Raw genomic sequence first — 20,021 nt, forward strand, 5'->3', positions numbered from 1 at the left:
CATTCCAACAAACCCAGTCCCCAAGCAACACCATCAAAATCCCCAAGTTTCCCAGGAACCCAAATCAAATAGCTCTGTTGAACAATACAGAGAATTAACCAGAAGTGACATCATGTGTTTTGCCAGAGACAAAACTCTTACTACTATCTATAGCACAATCAACATCAGGTATTTGTTCTCCCCCTCACCCCACTGAGCTGAATTAAACAGTTAAAAAAAAAGAAAAAAAAAATTCTTTCTGGCTGCAAACCAAACTTTGCTTCCGACATAAATTCCCATAAAATTGCGATGCCTACCATTTCAGAACTAGCAGCCAAAAAGAAAAACCCAGTCTGTCTCCAAAGGAAACCACCTTTAGTCACTAGCTAATTGACCCTGGTGAATATAATACCAGACATTTGGAAATAGGCACTTTGATATACAAAGTACAAATGCCCGCTCTTGTGTGTTACTCGTTACACCACAGGCTATGCTCAAAAAGGGAAAAGTAAATATCTTCCACATTACTGTTCAAAGCAAAGCTAATTGTACTTAATGATGGGTTTCCATAGCCACATTTGGTGTTTCTGAAATACAGTAACTTCAGGGTTCTGATAGGATTCTGGCATGTTTGGTACTTTTTTTTTTTTTCCAATGCTACTGACCTTCCACCTATCTGCAAAATAGCACATTTTTCAAAGTTCCCAGCCAAATCTGGAACATTTCAAACTCTATGGATGGCTCCAGTTTAATTTGTTGTTGTTTGGGTCTGTGTTGATTAACACATGTAAATAAAGGCATCTGGTGTTACCTCTCTCTGTTTCCATTTCACACCCTATTAAAGTCTGATTTCACAATTAATTGAAACCAAAAGGAGATTATTCAGAAATTAATCCTCTCTGGCAGCCTTTGCCATGCTGAGGTCTAGTCACTACCTTGGGAGACACAGCCCCCCTCCTGGCAGTATTTAGAATGAAGCATTTTGGATATCACACAACGCTAACAAAAATGGTGTTGGAAAAGGAAGCGAGTCTGCAACCAAACCCCTCACATTACCCACTTTGCAGAACAAGAAGGGGAAGCATTCTTCTGTCCTACTGACAGGAAAAAGGGCAGAATTTAAAAGAAACAGCTAAGTGATCAGAGTACAAATGAACACAGACAGCGTGAGCGATGAAGTAATGCTTCTCCCGCACCGAATCGATCCAACAGCGGGGCCAGAGAACAAAGATTCAAATGGCCTCCAATCTGGTCAGGTTAGGGATTTGAACTCAGCATGGATTCACACCTGTACTTCATAAGCCATGAAAGCACAACTGTAACAACAAACTGGATATAAACGCCTACCAACCACTGGACGTGCTCTAAAACCCAGAAACTAATTTTTGACACACACAGAAATGATATAAAAATGAGCTCACAGCCAGAAACACCTCCTCAGGCTGGGCAAATTACCACCGTTTCTCCTGCCCTTTTCCACTCCCCATCCTCACTCCAAAAAATCCCAAGCAATCATCAAGATGAGAATTTTGAACACTGGAAGTTCACGACTTTAAAATTTTATTACAACCATCTCCACCAAAAGATGCAGCTGTTTGGAGCAGCCTGGAATTAGATGCACGGAGAAGACCACTGCTGTCATGAATTTCCAGAGTGGAAGCCGGAGAGCCCTGTGCACACTAGATGGCATTGCACTACAAATTATCGCAGGGATTAGGATAACAGTTCTGGTTCCTAAGGAAAACACCAGCAAAATTATCTTCCTGCTCATGTAGTCCCGTTCCTTCACGAAAGTAAGGCTCAGCACAACTGTGTGAATATTTACAGTGACAAAACAATGGAGACAGCTCTGTAAGAGGAACCAGCTACTTGGTGGCTTCAGGCAAAAACAAAGAGGCAGTTAAATTAAAGGAGCTGGTTTCTTTATTTATTTATTTAAAAGAAAAGTGGCTTTGCCACAAAACAAAGCGTCCTTTCTCTCACTGTCTACCACTGGACAAAACAGGATACTTACTTTGGCTGCTGCCAATCAACGTGCACAAACGCAACGTTCCCTTCATCATACGAAAGGGACCATTTTTATAGTCAGCCCATTCAGGAACTACTTACACAGAAAAGCCACTTGAATGGGCCAAGAATGAGACTGCTTTACAGTTTTCGTCCATCATTTTTAAACAGATTCGTTTTATATGCTGGCAACATACGTTAAGGATATAAACCACCTAGAACCTATAATATGTTGTTGTTTAAGCTTATTGAGAAATGCATTCATCCATAGTCAAAAAAAGACTAAGCCAGTGAATATAAATTTTTTACAGCCATATAAGACACATATACTTTTTATCTTCCTGCATACAGCATTTCATAAAACTGCTGACTTTCAAGGAAAGTGCATTAAAATCACTGAGTTAGTTATGAGTGCCTTTTCTTCTCTGAGCTCCAAAATCCATTAAATTCTGTGGGAGGTCAGTGACAATTTTAGTCATAGTCTACTTTTCCATTTTGCTGGAAACAAGCATATTATTCCTCTGAGAGAACTGAAAATTGATACAGTCCTGTCATTTCAGGCTATTGGTCTCTTACTCACTTTTTCTGTTTTCTCTCTCGCTAAATCAATATTACCTTTTTTTTTTTTTCACACTGATAAGAATCAAAGTCAATGGAAAAAATGCCTCATATACCTCAAATATCAGCCAGAGCTCCAGAGGTGGTGAAAGAACAACAAAAAAAAAAACCCAGAAACAATAATTTTGATGGTAGGAAGAGTTAATTTACTTAAGGCAGTCATTGATCCTGCCTCTCCCATTTTCCAAGCACCTTTTCTCACTCAGAGTGCAGAAAGGTTTCTCTCCTTCATGTCATCCAAAGAGAGGTATTCACGTTATTTTTAATGCACAGGCCAAATCAAGATCTGTGCTGTGCTAAGTAACATTTCTTATTTTGCATTTATAGAGAACCACTAACAAGGAACAAAGCTCCTAGGAGCAAAGGCAGTAAACAAAACTTAATAATGCACACAAGGGAAAAACAAACATACCCTGAAGAGCCTTGAAGGCAGTAGCCTGGTCGTACCATAACTGGAGGTGCAGGACATGAATAAATCTGAAATCTCATTAGGAACTGTACCTCCTAGCTTTTATGTAAGCAGTTCTGCTGGCACGCAGCCCCAACTCCTACCTCTTAACAAGCGGGACCCGTTGCTCAGCAAGGAAGGAAGGTTAGAGGAAGCAAAACCAGCATTCATGAAACTGCAAAACAATGCTACCATAGGTGATAAACAATCTCCTCCTAACATCCTCCTTTCCACAGACCCGTCTGTCCAGTAATTCCACAGGCTCAGGAGAGTATTTCAGCTTATCCTGATGTGTTCTTGAAGCCTGAATTCAAATCAGTCGTCATTACCTTCCAGGTGCACTGGAAAACCTGGCCTTCACTCCAAATTCCCCATTTTAGCTCTCTGTCACCAAGTAGAGAGGGATCCATATTCTTCTTCAAGTTACTGCCTGCAGGTATACAGCCCCCTTCTAGAGTTGGACGAAAAAAAAAAAGCTCAACTAGATGACAAAGTCTACCTTGGCAAATGATTAAGTAAACTCTGTAAATGACAATAAATTCTGCTGACCCGATTTGCACAAGTATATACTTCCACTGCAAGTCTGGTCTGTAGGATCTTCAAAAGCCTTATGCAACAAAGGTGAACGAACCTGTCAGCGTTCAGCAGATAAGCAGCCACCGTTAAAACTTCTTAGAAAGCTTCAGAAAGAGACTGTATGCGAAAGCAAACAAGCTTTGCACATCACACAGATGCAAACCACATCTTTCTGATCAAGAATTTGCAGGACTAGGCTCAAGACAGAAACCAGGGAGCCAGGGGCTGGGGGGGTGGAAATCAGTGTTACTACAACCACATCTGAGAACTCCTTCCCCAGGAAAAGCATTATTTATTATCTGGCTAAATACCAGCCACTCTCGCTGACAAGAGGAGCAGCAAATGAAGGAAAATAATCTCCCCTTAGTTGGCAGGAGGAAGTGATAAAAGCTGAGGGGAAGCTTACTCCATTTCCTCCCATGACCCCAGAAGTGGGAAAGATCAACAACCACTCATCTGTACAAATCAGGCTGTGTGAAACCCAGCGCTCTTGGCGTTTAGCTATGCCTGCATCCCCCAGTTTTACATAAAAGTTAGTCTATGACTAAACTGACCACTGAATGCATTTTAATATAATACAGACACAGCACAGAACTATAGGACTCCCAGTGCTTTCACATACAGCCTATGTATGACCTTTAGCTACTTGCTGACTACTTTGCCAAACTTCAGCTGAGGGGGAAGCACGAATCTGCAAACACAACTCTGTGCACACATGCGTGCATGTACATGCATGAGAAAGAACATTTTAAAATTTCACATCTCAAATCCCTCCCGCCCTATTTTTTTAAACAAAGAAAATGAAGGCCATGTTCCACAGCTGGGTTCAGAGGCACTGTGCAAAACGGACATATGTTTTATATCACCACGTGCACTATTATACAAAAACTTGAGCAAGTGCTAAAGTATGGAATAGACTAGATGGAAGCATTTCTCCTCAACTACTCCCTTCTGGGAAAGGGGGGCTGGAAAACGAGCAGGAGAGGTATACGGTCAAACTGATTTTCTAAAAAGAAAAGTTTTTCTAGGAGTAAAAACAAAAACCTCCCCCTTTAGCCAGATGTTGCATGAAAACTTCAGCCAGACTAAAAATACTTGGCTTTAACATGAAACTCCAAGAGGCTATCACAGTGCTTGTATTTACTGCATCTCCCCCGCTCTTCATGTGCACAAACATGCATCCACATAGTTCTTGTCTTCTGCTACTCACATACCCAACCCATATTCTTACAGCTCCAGGTAGTGTCTTCCCACATTATGATTCACCAGCAAGCACGCTGGGGGACAATGCTGTGCCTAGTACCACTTCTCTAGTATTGCCAGCTGCTTTTCTTTTGAAAAAAAGGGGTCCCCAAAGTATCTGCAGGCTTCAAGCAGTCTACAACTCACACCAGAATTACAGAATTCAAAGTACAGCTGACACATAACTATACAGTCAAACTAGGTCTAAGGCCTAAATATTTTCTACATACTGAAAATGAATTGGCCATACACTGCAGGTGCTTACCTACTCTGAAAAGTAAATATTGCACAAATTGAAGAGAAACATTTATACTAGATGCAGAACAAGCATAAATCAGTTAAGACAAGGCACTGTAAAAGCCCTCCCCTCCCACACACATACAATGTTTTTACATGAGATTTCACATTATGCTATAATCATACATCTACATGACACAGTCAGACCTTGTGTAGGAAGGACTCAGTGTATTTATGATGAAAACATTCAGTGACATTTACAGGACTTAAATGATTTAAAGAAATCATGCTCAAACCATGAAAGAAGTTGAGTTTTTTTCTATTTTCTAGAATACAACCATGTGGTTATACTCATGCCCATTAGTGCATGTACAGCAATGACGATAATGCTGCATAATAATTGGGGGTGGGAGTACTGAAGAGGAGGAAAACAAAGGACAGAGACAAGGCCCATTTCTGCCACATCCTGGTAGACTTCCAGGATCTATCAATTCTGATAGTGAAAACAGGATTAATGTCTTTAGCATTAGTATAAACATTCTTCCTACCAAAACAGAGATGCTTGACAGAGTCCGTACAAATACCAATACGTAGATACCATCATTCCAGCAACACACCCCAAAGCCCTAAAAACCAGTGGGTTGGTTTAGTGTTATCTCAACTAAATTAATGAGGAAGATCTCTAAGAGGAGACTGAAAATTAGATGTTTCATCTGAGGTCTTCATAACCCACACTCAGAAATTGCCTAATGGTTGATATATGAGGTTCCAGCCTCAAAAATTCTGCTGAAAGGTACCACTCAGCAAACAAAGTTGCTATAATGCAGCCATTAAGAATGAAATAGTTGACACCACTGTCACCAATTTTCCATTCTGAAAATAAATGACTCCTAAAAAGATGGAAATAATCATGTTAAAACCTTGTCTTAAGCAGTTGTGAGAAACTCAAGTTTCTTTAAACAAACAAGTTTCCTTGCTCTTGTTGAGAAAGGATTGAAGACACTTGTACACTTAAAGACTTGCACAGAAAAATCGCTAATGAAATTTTGAAATTCCCACAATTTTTAATCTATTCTATAATTCAGTGGTATTGTTTCTTAAAAACATTATCTTAGAAAGACTGGAGCTGGCAGTCCTGGAAAATCAAACTCATAACATCGCAATGAAAAGCATCCCATGTTCTTAAATATTAACTGCGACCAAAAAATGAAGGGAGGTGGGATTTTTTAGAACTTTTCTGGGCCTCATCGGTCACAAGATGCCACGGATAGATTCCTGCTAAGTTTTGACTAAAAGTGAAGCTCTTGGTTCACTAAATAAGCCCTGGTAAGGGCTTGCTTACAGCTAGTCAGAGAGGTCAAAAAAACAGTCTTCTTAAGGAGAGAGGTGCCAGGAAAATAATAGAAATATTCTCCTCGTGTCCCAGGGTTGCCCCCAGTGGTAGTGAGGCACCTCAGAGATCAGGCAGGAGAGGAATTGCACAGCACAGTACCAACTGAAAAACAGCATGCCAACACATAAATAGAGACTGTAACAGGACGCACAACAGCAGCGTGCCATCCAATCTTCGACATTTCGTGTCACTCGAGACCGGGAGCACTTCATTAACACTGTTTTTTTCCAGCGGTTATATGTAAATGTATTGCAAACTCCGACACAGAAAGGCCAACTGGAAAACATGAAACTGTATTTTTCAGAACTCAAGTACACACAGGAACTACCCCATTACTTGTCTGCCACAGATTATTTATGTCATGTGGCAAAAGCAGTATTTCAATCATATTTCCAAAATCCCAGGGGAGGAAGAAAAACGCTTTTACAAATAAAAGAACAAAACTTCTGTACGTCGACTCAAGTGAAGAGCAGCAAAACGCCTTAAATTCCTGCTATTAAAGAAATGATTTTGGAAAGGCTTAAAAAATAGGATGACTTTTGTGAAGTAGTTCATAAATGAGGTCTTAGTTTCTTGACATGCCAACTTAATTTGCTGCCTCCAGAGCGTGGACTTCAAGAGATAAAAATACAGGCAAACTGCATAAAGGGTCACAGACAGATCTGAAACTCTGTTTCTATTTTTAATTTAGAAAATTCTGCTAAAATGCTAGAGGCAGAAGATAAAATGATAAAGATCCAAAAAGAATATTTTATCCTTCAAATTTCCCGGATGACAGTTCAGTTAAGGTGGGTTTTGAAGAACTCGGGTCCCACTGAAAACAGATCTACACCCTGCAGACACTCCCGGAGAAATTCTCATTGGAATTGCAGAGTTGGGCTTTTAGTTTTTAAGCATTTCATTGCACCCTCCAAAGGAAAAAGGTTTTGCTATAATCCTGCCACTGTGTAACTTACTCCTTGGAACTCCTAAGAACCTTGTTCCTCCGATACACTTGTTCTCCACTGAGAGGCACAAGCATGTAGCCCTCAGTCTAAATTTCTGCAGACTTCAAGGGAAATGGGTCTTTATGATTCAGCTGTCACCAATGTTTAAAACACAACCATGAGGATAGGAATAACAGTATAAACCAACCTGACGCAGCACCCCTGAAGTCACCCCGGACCGACACTGCCGTCACAGCCACGAGTATGAGTCAGTTCCTCTCCGGGCAGCTGAAATGATGCTCATTAACTCAAGCTAAATGGCCAAGTCCTTAAGTCACTAGGCAAGCGATTAGTGGTTACAATGACAAACTGGGGACCTCACACAGGAAAGCACTACTTTACACATGACAGCAAAAACCAGAAAAGATTCCAAAAGAGGCCCCCCCAAGCAGCTCCCCATTGCGGACAAAGGGAAAATTCCAATTCTTATTTTGCTTTCTTATAGTGGTATTTCAATTAAGTTTTGTACTAATAACTTGTTAGTTTCCCAAACAATGACTCGCCAACAATTCTCCACAAACATTCCCCTACAGCAAGCGCTGATGTAATAACTTGTCTAAATGAGCAGACAAGATGTAAGATGCTACAGGCCCTTCCCCAACTCAAACTGCCTTCAGCCATCCGACTGAGCACATTTAAACACGAATGAACTTCTGTCTGCAGAACACTGCAGTACGCACACACCGCGTAGGTACCACCTCACAGCACAAGGCCTATGTGAAACCCATGCTGTAGTTCAGACTTTTTTTTTTTTTTTTTTTTTTAAATTCAAGGGCATGTTATGGCAGCGGGAAGATTTAGTATCACTGATACTGTTGCCGATACAGTTTGTTTTACTGCGGCTGTTTTATCCTTAATCTGACCACAGCAGCTTGCAAGACACATACATATATAATCCTCACAGGAAATATAACACATCATCCACATCCTAATTGTTTTTCAATGGGAAAATAGAACATTCATCCATATGATACACAACATAGAATCACAAGAGTACGTGGATATTTTGTGCTTAAAAATCCATGTCTTCCCTCTCTATCTTAAAAACATAAAAGAACCAATTGGAACATTATTTTCCAGACTCTGTCTCAGAGTCAATGAATGATCCAAGTTCTGCATCTTTATGACATTAGATAGGTATGAAAAGTCAAAGCCAGTTGCAAGAGGAAAGCAGTATTCCAGAACAGAAGCTTCACAGTGCCCTCTGATTCAGCATCGACACCAACCAGCTCTAAAAAGATCTTCTGCTTGCTTTGAACTCCACTTAGTTTAAAGTAGCTAGAAATTGAGGGATACAGGGAGGCTTAAAAGAGTTCAAAGAAACACAGGGACCGCATACCAGGGGAAATAAAAAACCAACACAGCTTGTCTGGGGTGCATTCAAAGTGCACATCACAGCTCTAATGTTACTGCTAAAATACATTAATAATTCAAAATGCATGCGCAAGCCTAAGAGCTCACTTCTCCAAAAAGAGTTTCCAAATTCAATCTAGCTTTTATTTAGTTTTAAAACAAATGGCAATGCATGACACTAAATCAAACTGTGAGCCCCAAGAGAAGGTGCGTGGAAGGGGACTCTCAATCTGGCTCTGATGCTTCTCAAGTCTCACACCGTCACTATGGCTAAATAATCCTGAGTGTCCCTCACCTTAGCAGGCCAGCACCCTTGTCCTGACATGACACTTCTCTTTCTTTCATGCAAAACCTTTCTACTCCAAGGCTCCAGCTCCCAGTGGGTTCCCTGCCCATTCCAGCATTGTTACACCCATAATTACTGCAGGACTTGACTTAGCAGATAAAGAATTACTAAATTTACCAGCATTTCAAAGTAAATTCCTAGACTCATGCTGTAAAAATAACAGAAGTTGTTTTGATTTTCTGAACTACATCAAGCTGGTAAACGGGAACTTGGTCCAAAATCGTGTATTTTAAAGCCTGAATGTTTTGACATGTCATACTTGCAATAAATAAGGTTAACACTCAAGCACCATAAAGCTTAATTATACAGCTGCACTGAATTTCAAGGTAACTCATGAGAATTTTTCTTAGTATCTAAACATAAATTGGCAGGACCAGACAATACCACCTACCCAAAGGTGAGATTTTCTAGTTGGCAATTTGTTTTCTAACAGCATTTATAAGCTTCAGCAGTCTTCCAATAGAAGAGAATTAATTTTAAGGCAGGTTCATGGATCCTGAGCATACACTATATATTTTTATTTCCAACTTGTTATCATACTGGATTTGTGGGTATCTATTAAGCAACTGTGTTCCCTCTAAATTATTACTGACATAATCCTGAGTGTGATGGTGCCAAAAGCTCACTCTGTAGTCAGAGGTGTCAGCTCTGACTGCAACTCACAAACCAATCCCTGATCGTCCGAAAAAACATTTGATGGGGCTTTAAAAACATGTGTGCAGATCTAAACAAGCTTCTCATAAAAGCTCCTTCTGGGAAATTAAATATTTGAAGGAAGAAATTTATGATGGTGGTAGGGGAGTTCTTGCACCTTAAAATATGTCCCATAGCAAGTAACTGAGTTTTTATTAATGTTTCTTTCATCCATACGGTAGAGGAATGGAAAGAAGAACTGCTGAGTAGAGTCAAAGTTTGTTCAGTTAGTTTCAAAAGAGATAAAAGAAGTTCTACTTTAGGAAAGGGAGTCTTGAGGAGGCACTGAGAGCATCACATACTTCTTCATGTAAGTATTTCATTTCAAAAAAACACAACTATACATCCACATGACATATAATGGAAGCATTCCAGTTTATACCAGGAAAACAGCAACCTGAATTTGCAGGTTCTGTTGACAAAATGGCCAGAAATGAAACATTACAGGAAATTAGTAATTGACATATTTGGAATCCTCAGGGGAGATCAAACAGCTTTTTGCTACGGACACCCAGGAGAGCCGAAGGTCAGAGCCCTGCCTGTAGGACATGGAAGCAGAAGCCTCCATCTTCTGCTCACACACCACAGCAAGGGATAGAATAACAAAACCATCAAAGTCTACAATCATGTTCAAATGCCTTCTAGACATTATAATAGTACGTGTGGGTGAGAATATGTGCCTGTCTGTATGCTTCCCCTGTTAAAACAAAACAAAACAAAAAAAATCTGTCTGAATCCAGACCCTTGGGAAAGTTCATGTTCACAGAAAATCTTCTGCACAAACCTCTCTGCTGCAAGTAAAACAAACACCAGAACTGAGGATGTTTCTAGATCTGCTGAGACCCATCTTACACACGTGCAGCTACACATACTGCATCAAGAATCCTGTCACAGTACAGCAAACATTTTCACATGTAGTATCTAAATACCGTTAGCTCAAGTGCTTTCCTCTGCATTTTCTTGCCTTGAAGTGACAAGCTTTGTCCTGAGCACTCAAAGACAACTCTTCCCTGATTTTATAATGACAGAACAATCTTGAATTTACCACACAGGAATATCATCTCACCTTGTGTGAGATGATATTACTGAGTGAAGCGGATGGGAAACCAGTGTTGATTTTCAAAGACTGGAAACTCCCTGGAAACCAGACCATGCAACCATCGCGAGTAAAGGGTCTCCATAGGGTCCCAGGATGCAGAACATACCTGGCAACACAAACAGAGCACATCTGGGCTGCTCAAACCAACACACCTTAACCCGCAAGAGACCTCAAAGCTAAGAGAGGAATACAAATTTTGCCAGATCAGGTTATATCCTATCCATACTTCTTCACCAGGAAATGAATGAAAACGTTTATAACTACAGGACAAAGTTACATACACACCACTGGAAAGCTAAGCTAACGAACGGTTTAAAAATCCACAGCTTAATTTGCTACCCCTGAGCTGCCAACTCTGTCACTAAACCTCAAAATTCTGGCACAGAAGCACAAACTAAACAAACTACCCTTTTTGTAAGCAGGTACAGTAAACACAAAATGTAAATGTTCTCAATGATATTTGGTTTAACAGCTAATACATCCACCAGCATGACAAACCTCCACTGGAGAATAAAAACATATCCCTGCTTCTGTAAATCTCAGGCATCATATCAACATGAAGTTTGCTATTTATTAAAATCACACCAGCTTGGCATGCTTGCAGATCTAGGAGTACAATATTATGCTGAATTTTAACACCATTCCTGTTAACAGTATGGCTGACTATATACAAAAACATAAGGGTTTTAATCCTCTTTCAAACTATGAAACACTAGTGAAGCAGGGATCATTTTTCTGGAGCTCACAGATTCTTTTCAAGTTTTTAATATATTTTAATTATACATATAATACATCTTTCTGGTTTTTTCAGGTCATTAAACCTCAGGGAAGAAAAATTTTCCAACACAACTCTGTTCCAGTTACTAATTAAAATAATTTTTATACATTTCTGTGACACGCTGCTAAAGATGATTTATGATGATGGCAAACAGCAGGAGGTCACTGCCAAAGTTAACAGCTGGGCTTATTACAGTCACTTTTAAGATTTACTCATGCCATCAAATAGCCACTATGCACTAATAAAGACTAAACGTCCACAAACAAGTTTGCTGTATTTTCAGTGTTACATGCGGGGGCGGAAAAATATGCTGGATTCCTGCAGGAGGTCAGTGTTTTCAAACTGGAGTGCCACAAGTTCCCAGTTGCAAAGAAGAGCTGCATATGCAGGGATTGCCTGGAAACTGTTTCAGCCCACCAGTACTCAGCAGGTAAGAAACCCATCTCAAGATAGTCAAGTCTGAGAAAATGTTTATTCACATTTGCACAGTTATCTTTCTCATACTAATAAGGCAGAGAACAACCACAAAAAACCCCTTGTATAAACAGAGCACCCCAGATTTGCCTTTTTGTCCCAGATACAGAAACACCGGGCTGGGTTCTGTTCTCCCGCGACACACACCTTGGGGAGAAATGAACTGAGCAACTCGTAAAAACATCCAAAGGCAAAAGGAAAAGAAAAAAAAGAACAACTACCTGTTCAACTGAATCAACAGGTAAAATCTCATTTTTTTAAAAACAATATTTGTGAGTTATTGTCTACTCTTCCACTTATATACCTAGGTGAAGCTTAAAAGACGATCAGCTTTAAATAAAGAACATACATTGAATCAGACAGAGAGCTAATCTAGATAAATATGAACAGTAAACAACTTTCCTCCTTATGACAGGCAATTCAATAACCAGGCTGTATGTCAGTCAAATTGCCTTTTACTTTATAAAAAAAAAAAATAAACATTTCTAAATTATCAATTTCAGTAACTGTCAGTCAAAGGGAGAAAGGTGAGAGCAAAGCCCGTAATGTGCTTTAAGAACGAATCAGCAGCCAAAGCCTCAAGGGAACACCGGCACAAGCCCAAAGCAGAGTGAAGCTGGCTGTTCCCACAGATTTCACTACTACCCCTCCAAATACACACGAGTGTGCCCACTCCTCCGACAGACAGCTCTCCCTTATCAACAATCTCCTCTGAGCAAGTCCCGTCCCGTTCCCCCCCCCCCCCCCCCCCCCCAACTCCCATAAGCAATCGCCTCTCTTCCTTCAGGGAATCGCAAAATCCTGACCACGGGGTCAGCAGAAGGACCTGCTTAGCCTTGAAATTATACGCTGCCAGTTTTTTAAGCAGGTTTTCATAACTGGCAGACAATTTTCATGAATCCTGCCCATCAAAGCCAGGTCGCTAATAAGGCTGTTAGCTTTCCCTACAGCAAGCAACAACTGTAAAACAAGTAGTAAATGTGCAAGCAGCAGTAATAAAGTTTCATGGAGAGATACTCTCTACACTTGAAGTTATCCTTCCACTATAAAACCCATGCTGGATTTCTCCCCATTTCACTGGAAGGAAACCAAGCAAGCTGGAATTTCACAGGTGTGATATTGTTCCAGGGAAGAATTTTTCTGAGGAGTTAGTGGCAAGTTGGATGCAAGACCAGGAAACAGAAGAATCCAAAAACTGAGGTGAACTTACTCGAATATTTTCCTAACTTTTTTGGCATCAAGAGGCTTGGCCTAGAGACTCCAAATTTTAAAAATCTGTTGATCTTGGCAGAAGCCTGTGCCAATTTTCAGGGAGTTGTGGCTGGAATTATTAAGTTAATAGAAGCAGTTTCCACCTACACTATGAACACAGTTGTTTTTATATACCCACGTCCTTAAAGCAGCCCTTGCAACATCTCCCCCTACCACTTTAGAAGGCAACGCTAGAGAAACCATATGGAAAAGATGGGGAATGGGCAGGGAAGGCCGTGGTCTAAATCAGGGGAATATAACATATCAGAATATGGCCCAGTCATTTTGGTAGATTAACAGCATCCAGAGATGAAAGGCTAAAGAGGGGCACCACTTCCTATGCAATACGGGTATGCATGTCATACCACTCACAAATTCATAAAGACAAAGCAAAACCCAGCAAAATTGTCTTTCATATCACCAATACACAGCAAAATTTCCATCTTATAAAAGGGATTGGGATGGGGGGACTGCTGTTTCATGTTTCGCTTTTTAAAATATTTTTTTCTTTTTAAACACTTTGCAGATGAGCGGAATAAATGAAGACATTACAGCCTGTAGCTGCTTATGACTGCCAAGATACTGAAAATTATCATGCCCACAGTAGAGCGGGGGGAATGAACGAGCCCTCCTACACTGAAGGCAGTGAGCAGGCTAAGTTTAAAATCACTGATGGAAGGAGATTCAAGCTGACCTGTCCAAGATCACAGAACACACGGATCAGGGAGCACTCCTCCATTCCTGTTGCTTCTAGCTGATCTATATAGAGGACTACTTTTAGCTGTGGCAGAAACATCTTAAACTACCCCCCATTAACTCCAGAGGAGGGGATCTGGTCAGGCTTTACCATTTTTGTTTCCTTTGCAATCCATCCAAGGAAAAAATTTGACTGTATAATTAACAGAGACACCTTCACAACCCCACTGCCCCTCTGCACCCCCTTCCCTGGAAAATTATAAAAGAAAAATGACAAACCAAAAGATGACGGCCCCGAAAAATATCTTCTCAACAGGCTTTGCTGACAAAAGGCACAGGAAGAACTGAACTGCTCTTTGCAATGCTTCTAACTCTTAAGACACATCAGGAAAATACAATTACAGGCGCAAACCACAGCCACCACTGCAAGGCAGCCCATCATCTTGGTTGGAAGGCTGCAGCTTGCCAAAGGCATTCAAACAGCAAACAATGCTGCTGAGTTCAGAACAGGAATTCCTGGCAGCTGATGCCTCCGCGGGCGGAAGTGATTCTGGTTCAAATACTTCCTTTCCCACTGATAACATGCTCCTACCACTTGCAATGCCAAAGCTTAACAGATAAGGAGAGGATCTTCCATGCACCGTAATCCAATCCTGTTCTGACAGGGGTTTATTTTTAGAAGGCAGCCACACGAATGTCAAGACGGAGAGACAGCGACCATGCTGTTTGAAGGGGCAAAAATCAAGACTGCTCAAGTGAGATGAATGTGCATTACAGCACTTCCTCTCCTTTGCCAGTGGGTTTTTCAGGGAGCCAAGAATATTATCTGGGAAGTGCAGAGCTGATTAGCTCCTCCATATTCCCTTATTGAAACCTACTCAACTAAAGGAAATTTCTTAATTCTTTCAAGGAAGAATAAAGTATTTCTGGCAGGAAGGGAAGATATTTACAGAATACCTAATCAGTACTCCTCCTGTCTATATTAATGGCACATAGCACTAAGTAAGGCAAAATCACATTTGCACCACGTTAGGGGGAGAATCATTCTACTTTTGTATAACTTAGCAATACAGAGGTTTTGTTGCAACAGTTCAATTCCTAAGTGTTAACAAGCCTTAAAGCTCAAAAGGCAATGAGTCTAAGTGATACAACTTCTGTACTGAGATACTCAAATTACGTGGGAATGAGTTACCTTGAGCAGCTCTACAACTAAAAACCAAAACCTGGAACAGGCAATCAGATTAGCCTGGGCTGAGCACCATGCTCATGCATTGAACTTCAACTCAAACGAGCATCTGGAAGATGCTGCACTGTTTAGTGTGTACACAGCGACTCTTTTCTGTGTTAGTTCGGCTACGTGCAGTACACCACACAGTGCTGGAACAACCCAAGCCCCTAACAAGGAAGCTTTTCCAACTGGCAGACCCTGAAATCTTGCTTAAATTTAACAAGCTGCCTTAGAAGCTGACTGTGAACTTATCTGAAGTTACACTGGGATGATTTAGGCACTTTTGAAGTTCAATGAGTGGTGAGCCCTTCTGCCTTAAGACCTGGAAGAGATGCTGAGGACTTCCAACTCCATACTTCAGTGCTTAACTGAACACTGAGACACCCTCTGCAGCAATGTGTGTGCAAGCAGCCTTTGCTTTGTGTATTAATGGATTGAGTTTTGACATTCTAGAGAGAGGAGAGGCATCACAGGCAGACATTAGGCAAGAACCGTGGAAAGGCAGTGGAGCTTACAAGAGGAGGACGCCAGCAGAATCGACCCAACCGATGCTGAGTAATCACAATCCAACCCTGGCCTGATAACATCTCGTCTGGGAGACAGACCACAGCAAGGCTGAATCACAGTCCTGCTCCTGCTGACAAGACTCCTAAACATTTATCCAGTGTTAGACTGAAATAAATCTATTATGAAGAACTCGGCTTTTCATTGTAAAATTAAAAATCAATGATGTAGCCTTAAAAAATAAATGCAGTAGTAAATGTAAGGTTTTTCAGCAAAATACCAGTGAATTTATGGCACTGATGCGATCTGTAAAGCCTGTCCTATATAACTACAGCTCTGACACCAGCTACCTTTGCCTGGTAAACCAGCAATTTCCTGCCCATGCAACATGTGTCTTGCTGGCCAGGCGCAGATACAGTTAAAATGCATTGCTATTGAAAGCAGTATAGCAGAGTGTTTCTGAAGAGAAAAAGCATCCCAAAATGCACCTAGTTTTGTTAGCATGGTGCTAGGATGAGAAGAGAACAAATCCTTTTTTATACACATCAGAAAGTTAATTTAAAACGATCTCATGAGGTGAAATGCCAAGATATTAATACCAATTGCACCATGAGACCATATTATAAGCGACATAAACGTTACAAAACAATCTGAAATTTGGCCAGGCTGTTAATAGACAGCATTACACAATTCCTGACACAGCCAGATAATACTGCATTTCTACTATGCAAATTTTTAACAGTGAATAGATTTTGCAAGGAGTTTACACCCACTACCCCTCAGATGCAACTTGGTAATTCGCTATTAGGTGCCAAGCTGTCATTTACAAGTCACTTCAGCCTACTGCTATTCTCTAGTCTACCTTGTTATCACAAAGAAGCCATCAATGAATGCCACTCGATTAAAATGTATGAGCCCTATATGAACCTATTTTTAAGTCTGTAAACTAATACTGCTGTTGCATTAATAGCCTTCATTTCTTTTACCACTAATACTGGTCTTCTACTAAGGAAATACTGTAATGCCCTACCCTTTGGTATTTCAAGAGCAAAGCTCTGCTCTTAAGGTATTTTTATCTATATAAAAAAGTCATTACACTGTGGGGATCTATCAGAAATCTTGCTTAGAAAAAGGAAGGGACAAGAGGCACAGAGCTGCTACTTTGGGCCTGATTCACCTTACTGAAGCACATGTTTTGCTTTAGGTACGTGAATAATTAAGCACGTATGGTTTTTTCAGAGGCAGCGGCGGCGGAAGCACAGAACTGACCCCCCAACCACCACACACACAATCACACTTTTCTGACAGTGCTTCCGTGCTGCTGCCGTCCACCGCTCTCCTCCCAGCTTCACAGCACAGACACCGTGAGAGAAAACAGCTAACCAATACGACTCTCTCTTCCCGGGCTGTATCCTTCCCCCGTTACAGCTTTTCAGCCAGATCACTCCTCTGGTTACAGCAGTCAGAGGGCACAACACAGAGGACAGCCGAGCAGGAGCAGGGAAAGCTGTAGGTGCACCACAAAAACAAGTGCTAGACAGCACCAGCTCCTGCAAACTTCCCACCAGAACATGCTCCAGGTTCGCTGGCAGAACAGCATGAAGAAAACCTGTAAAGAATGCATTACCTGATTTTACTTCTCCCTCTCACGAACGGAAAAATCTCAGCGTATCAACCCTGAACTATGCCCTGCCATCCTTAAAACATTTCAAGAAATGCTTAAAAAACCCACAAAAGAATTAAATCGTTTGTCTTCAAAATGCTTTAAATTCTGGTGCCATGCAAAGTTGGTAAAATCTAGCCTGCACGTTGTGCTGAATATCTCTGAACGACGGAAAGAAAAACTCAGAGGATGGCATGATGCAAAACACATCTGTGTGTAGCGAGAAACCTGCTCAACCCTTACTCCAACACACAACCCCTGTCCAAAATGACTGAAAAATTAGTGGTGTCAAATCAGAAAATTACCAGGAGACGAAAAAGAGAGACATATATTAGTCACACTATTCCTCTACACAGATGCTGAGAATACACAGAGTTTTGCTTCAGAGGACAGGACTGCTCCTGTTTGGGCCAGCAGTCTGCGTTAAGAACCAAGCTCTTTGCACTGGTGTCCTCTTAAATCCATTATTTTGCCTATACTTGCTCTGCCTGTGTGTGCATGCATCTGCCAATGCACGTACAGCCCGTGCTCAGCAGAATGGACCTACTTAGTGCGTGCAATAGTAACCACTAAGTGTGAATAATAGTAGATACAAGCCCTGAATAGGACCCAAACTCCTCCTCAGTTGGAATTTTACAGAGACAGAAAAAACGGATGCATAATTCTGCTTGCAAAACTGTCAAGTATGGAAACATGAAAAGGCTGTAAATAATTCACTCTATATTACAGGAAATGTTTTACAAATGAAAAGGTTGTAACCTCTTTCTGGCTACAAGGCTGGCAGATGCTGGAGGCATTCCTGCTTCTCTAAGTGCAGAACAAGATGTGCCCTGTTTATGAGAAACTAGCAGTGATTCTTGGTTCTCAGCCCTCCCCGGTACTGCTCAATGAAAAATGCTTCTGCCTGTATTTCTGACGGATGGATCACAAAGGAGTGAAGCCTGCACACTTGTAGAAATGCAACTCAGGCTGACTAGCAATTTCTTGTATTCTGATGACACAGCTGCTGCAATGCACAATGCAGAGCTAAGATAACACGAGAGAATGGATGAATCTGAATTATTTATATTTACATAAATACATTCACACAATTGTTTAAAGATACACACACAAGCTAAAAACATGCATGCAGTTATTACAGATGACTCAATAATGAAAGTTTGCTGCAATCTTAAAACAGTGACATCAGTCAAATCCAGCGGAAACAAAATCATCTCCAGCCTCAAAGGGGTGGCCACAGATTCTGGCCCAGTACATGGAAACAATTCCAAATAAAGAGATCCTATTGCTTTAACTTCTTATCGCTACCCATTTTCCAACCAACTAACGAACCTTAGTGGAGGTCCCTCTACCACCTCCCCTACCAGGTCAGTTGGCAGCCAAACACAATGATGTTTTGTATATAAAAGAAATCTGAAACACTCACCTGTATGTTGCCAAAGTCCACGTTTTCATAATGGAAATGTGCACACTCAGCCATCTTCGGGAAATGACCCTTTGTAAAGGATAACCTGAAGCACATCAAAAGCACACCATAAGATAGATACAAGTCACTGAAACAATGCTCAACACCAAGTACTCTTATACAATGCAGTTACTGCTACAAAATGACAATGCCTTTCTCGTCCTAAAGCCAAGGGGACAGGGGGATTTGTTGATGTGATGTACCAAAAAAGTGGAGAAAGCAACTGAGTGAGAAAGGAAAACTAAATTGCAAAATGGCTTTTATCATTGCATCCTTAAAGATTTGTGTGGCATTTCACCAACACTGAAGCCCACATCTTTCAGAAACGGTGCAGGGACAAGCTGCTCTACCTTTACAAATGCATTTTTGCAGTGCAAATAAACAGCCTTACACGAGACACATAGGAAAGTAGAACTTTACCTGTGAAAGGCATCACAGCCCATCAGTCCCGGGTTGATGTATCTGAGGGTGCAGAACAAACGCTATTTATCCTTTGCCTTTTTAAAATTCAAAAGTGAGGCATAATTATTCCCAAGTGTCTCCAGTTACAATGATGGCTGACGGGGAGATCCTCTGGCTCTGCAACATGCTCTTGCTTCTGCTGAAGCTATTATAGACTCCTATAGATATTTCTGGTGGTGAGCCAATGAGATTGTCATTATCTAGCTCTCTCTTCCCACGGGAATATAAGTGGGAAGTGAGATGCAGCATCTGGCTGCTCAGCACTAGAACAAAGAGCCTTTTCCCTTACAGCATCAGAGCACTACAGAGAGGTGATCTGAATGCACAGATCAATCAATACTGAGGAGTTCTGGTCCTCAAGTCAGCATTCTTAGCAAAGACAAGTCAAGTGATATTGATTACTTGATCCTTTTTGCAGGTTAGAGGTTTGAAACCTTAGCTGTAAGCATAATAAGTTGGTTTACATTCTCTGGGAGAGAATGAGAGAGAAAGAGAGGGAGAGATAGCCTAAACCCACAGGGGA

At 41.0% G+C, this 20,021-nt stretch overlaps 1 protein-coding gene across 8 annotated transcripts in view; it reads right to left on the reverse strand.

Moving 5' to 3' along the window:
• The window catches only part of ARHGAP32 (Rho GTPase activating protein 32), a 258,295-nt gene that overhangs the window by 119,970 nt on the left and 118,304 nt on the right, over positions 1-20,021 (reverse strand). For 6 of the 8 annotated variants that reach the window (XM_032982271.2, XM_032982272.2, XM_042800647.1 and 3 more), the window contains exons 4-5: positions 19,457-19,498; positions 18,998-19,082 (exon numbers count right to left, since the gene is read on the reverse strand). In XM_032982271.2, coding sequence (XP_032838162.2) covers positions 18,998-19,082; positions 19,457-19,498 — 127 coding nt within the window. The remainder of the gene's footprint in view (positions 1-18,997; positions 19,083-19,456; positions 19,499-20,021) is intronic. The other 2 variants (XM_042800645.1, XM_042800649.1) reach the window with 1 other exon arrangement.

This window comes from Tyto alba, unplaced genomic scaffold (genome assembly GCF_018691265.1).
Source record: "Tyto alba isolate M040663 unplaced genomic scaffold, T.alba_DEE_v4.0 Super-Scaffold_32, whole genome shotgun sequence".
Lineage (NCBI taxonomy): Eukaryota > Metazoa > Chordata > Aves > Strigiformes > Tytonidae > Tyto > Tyto alba.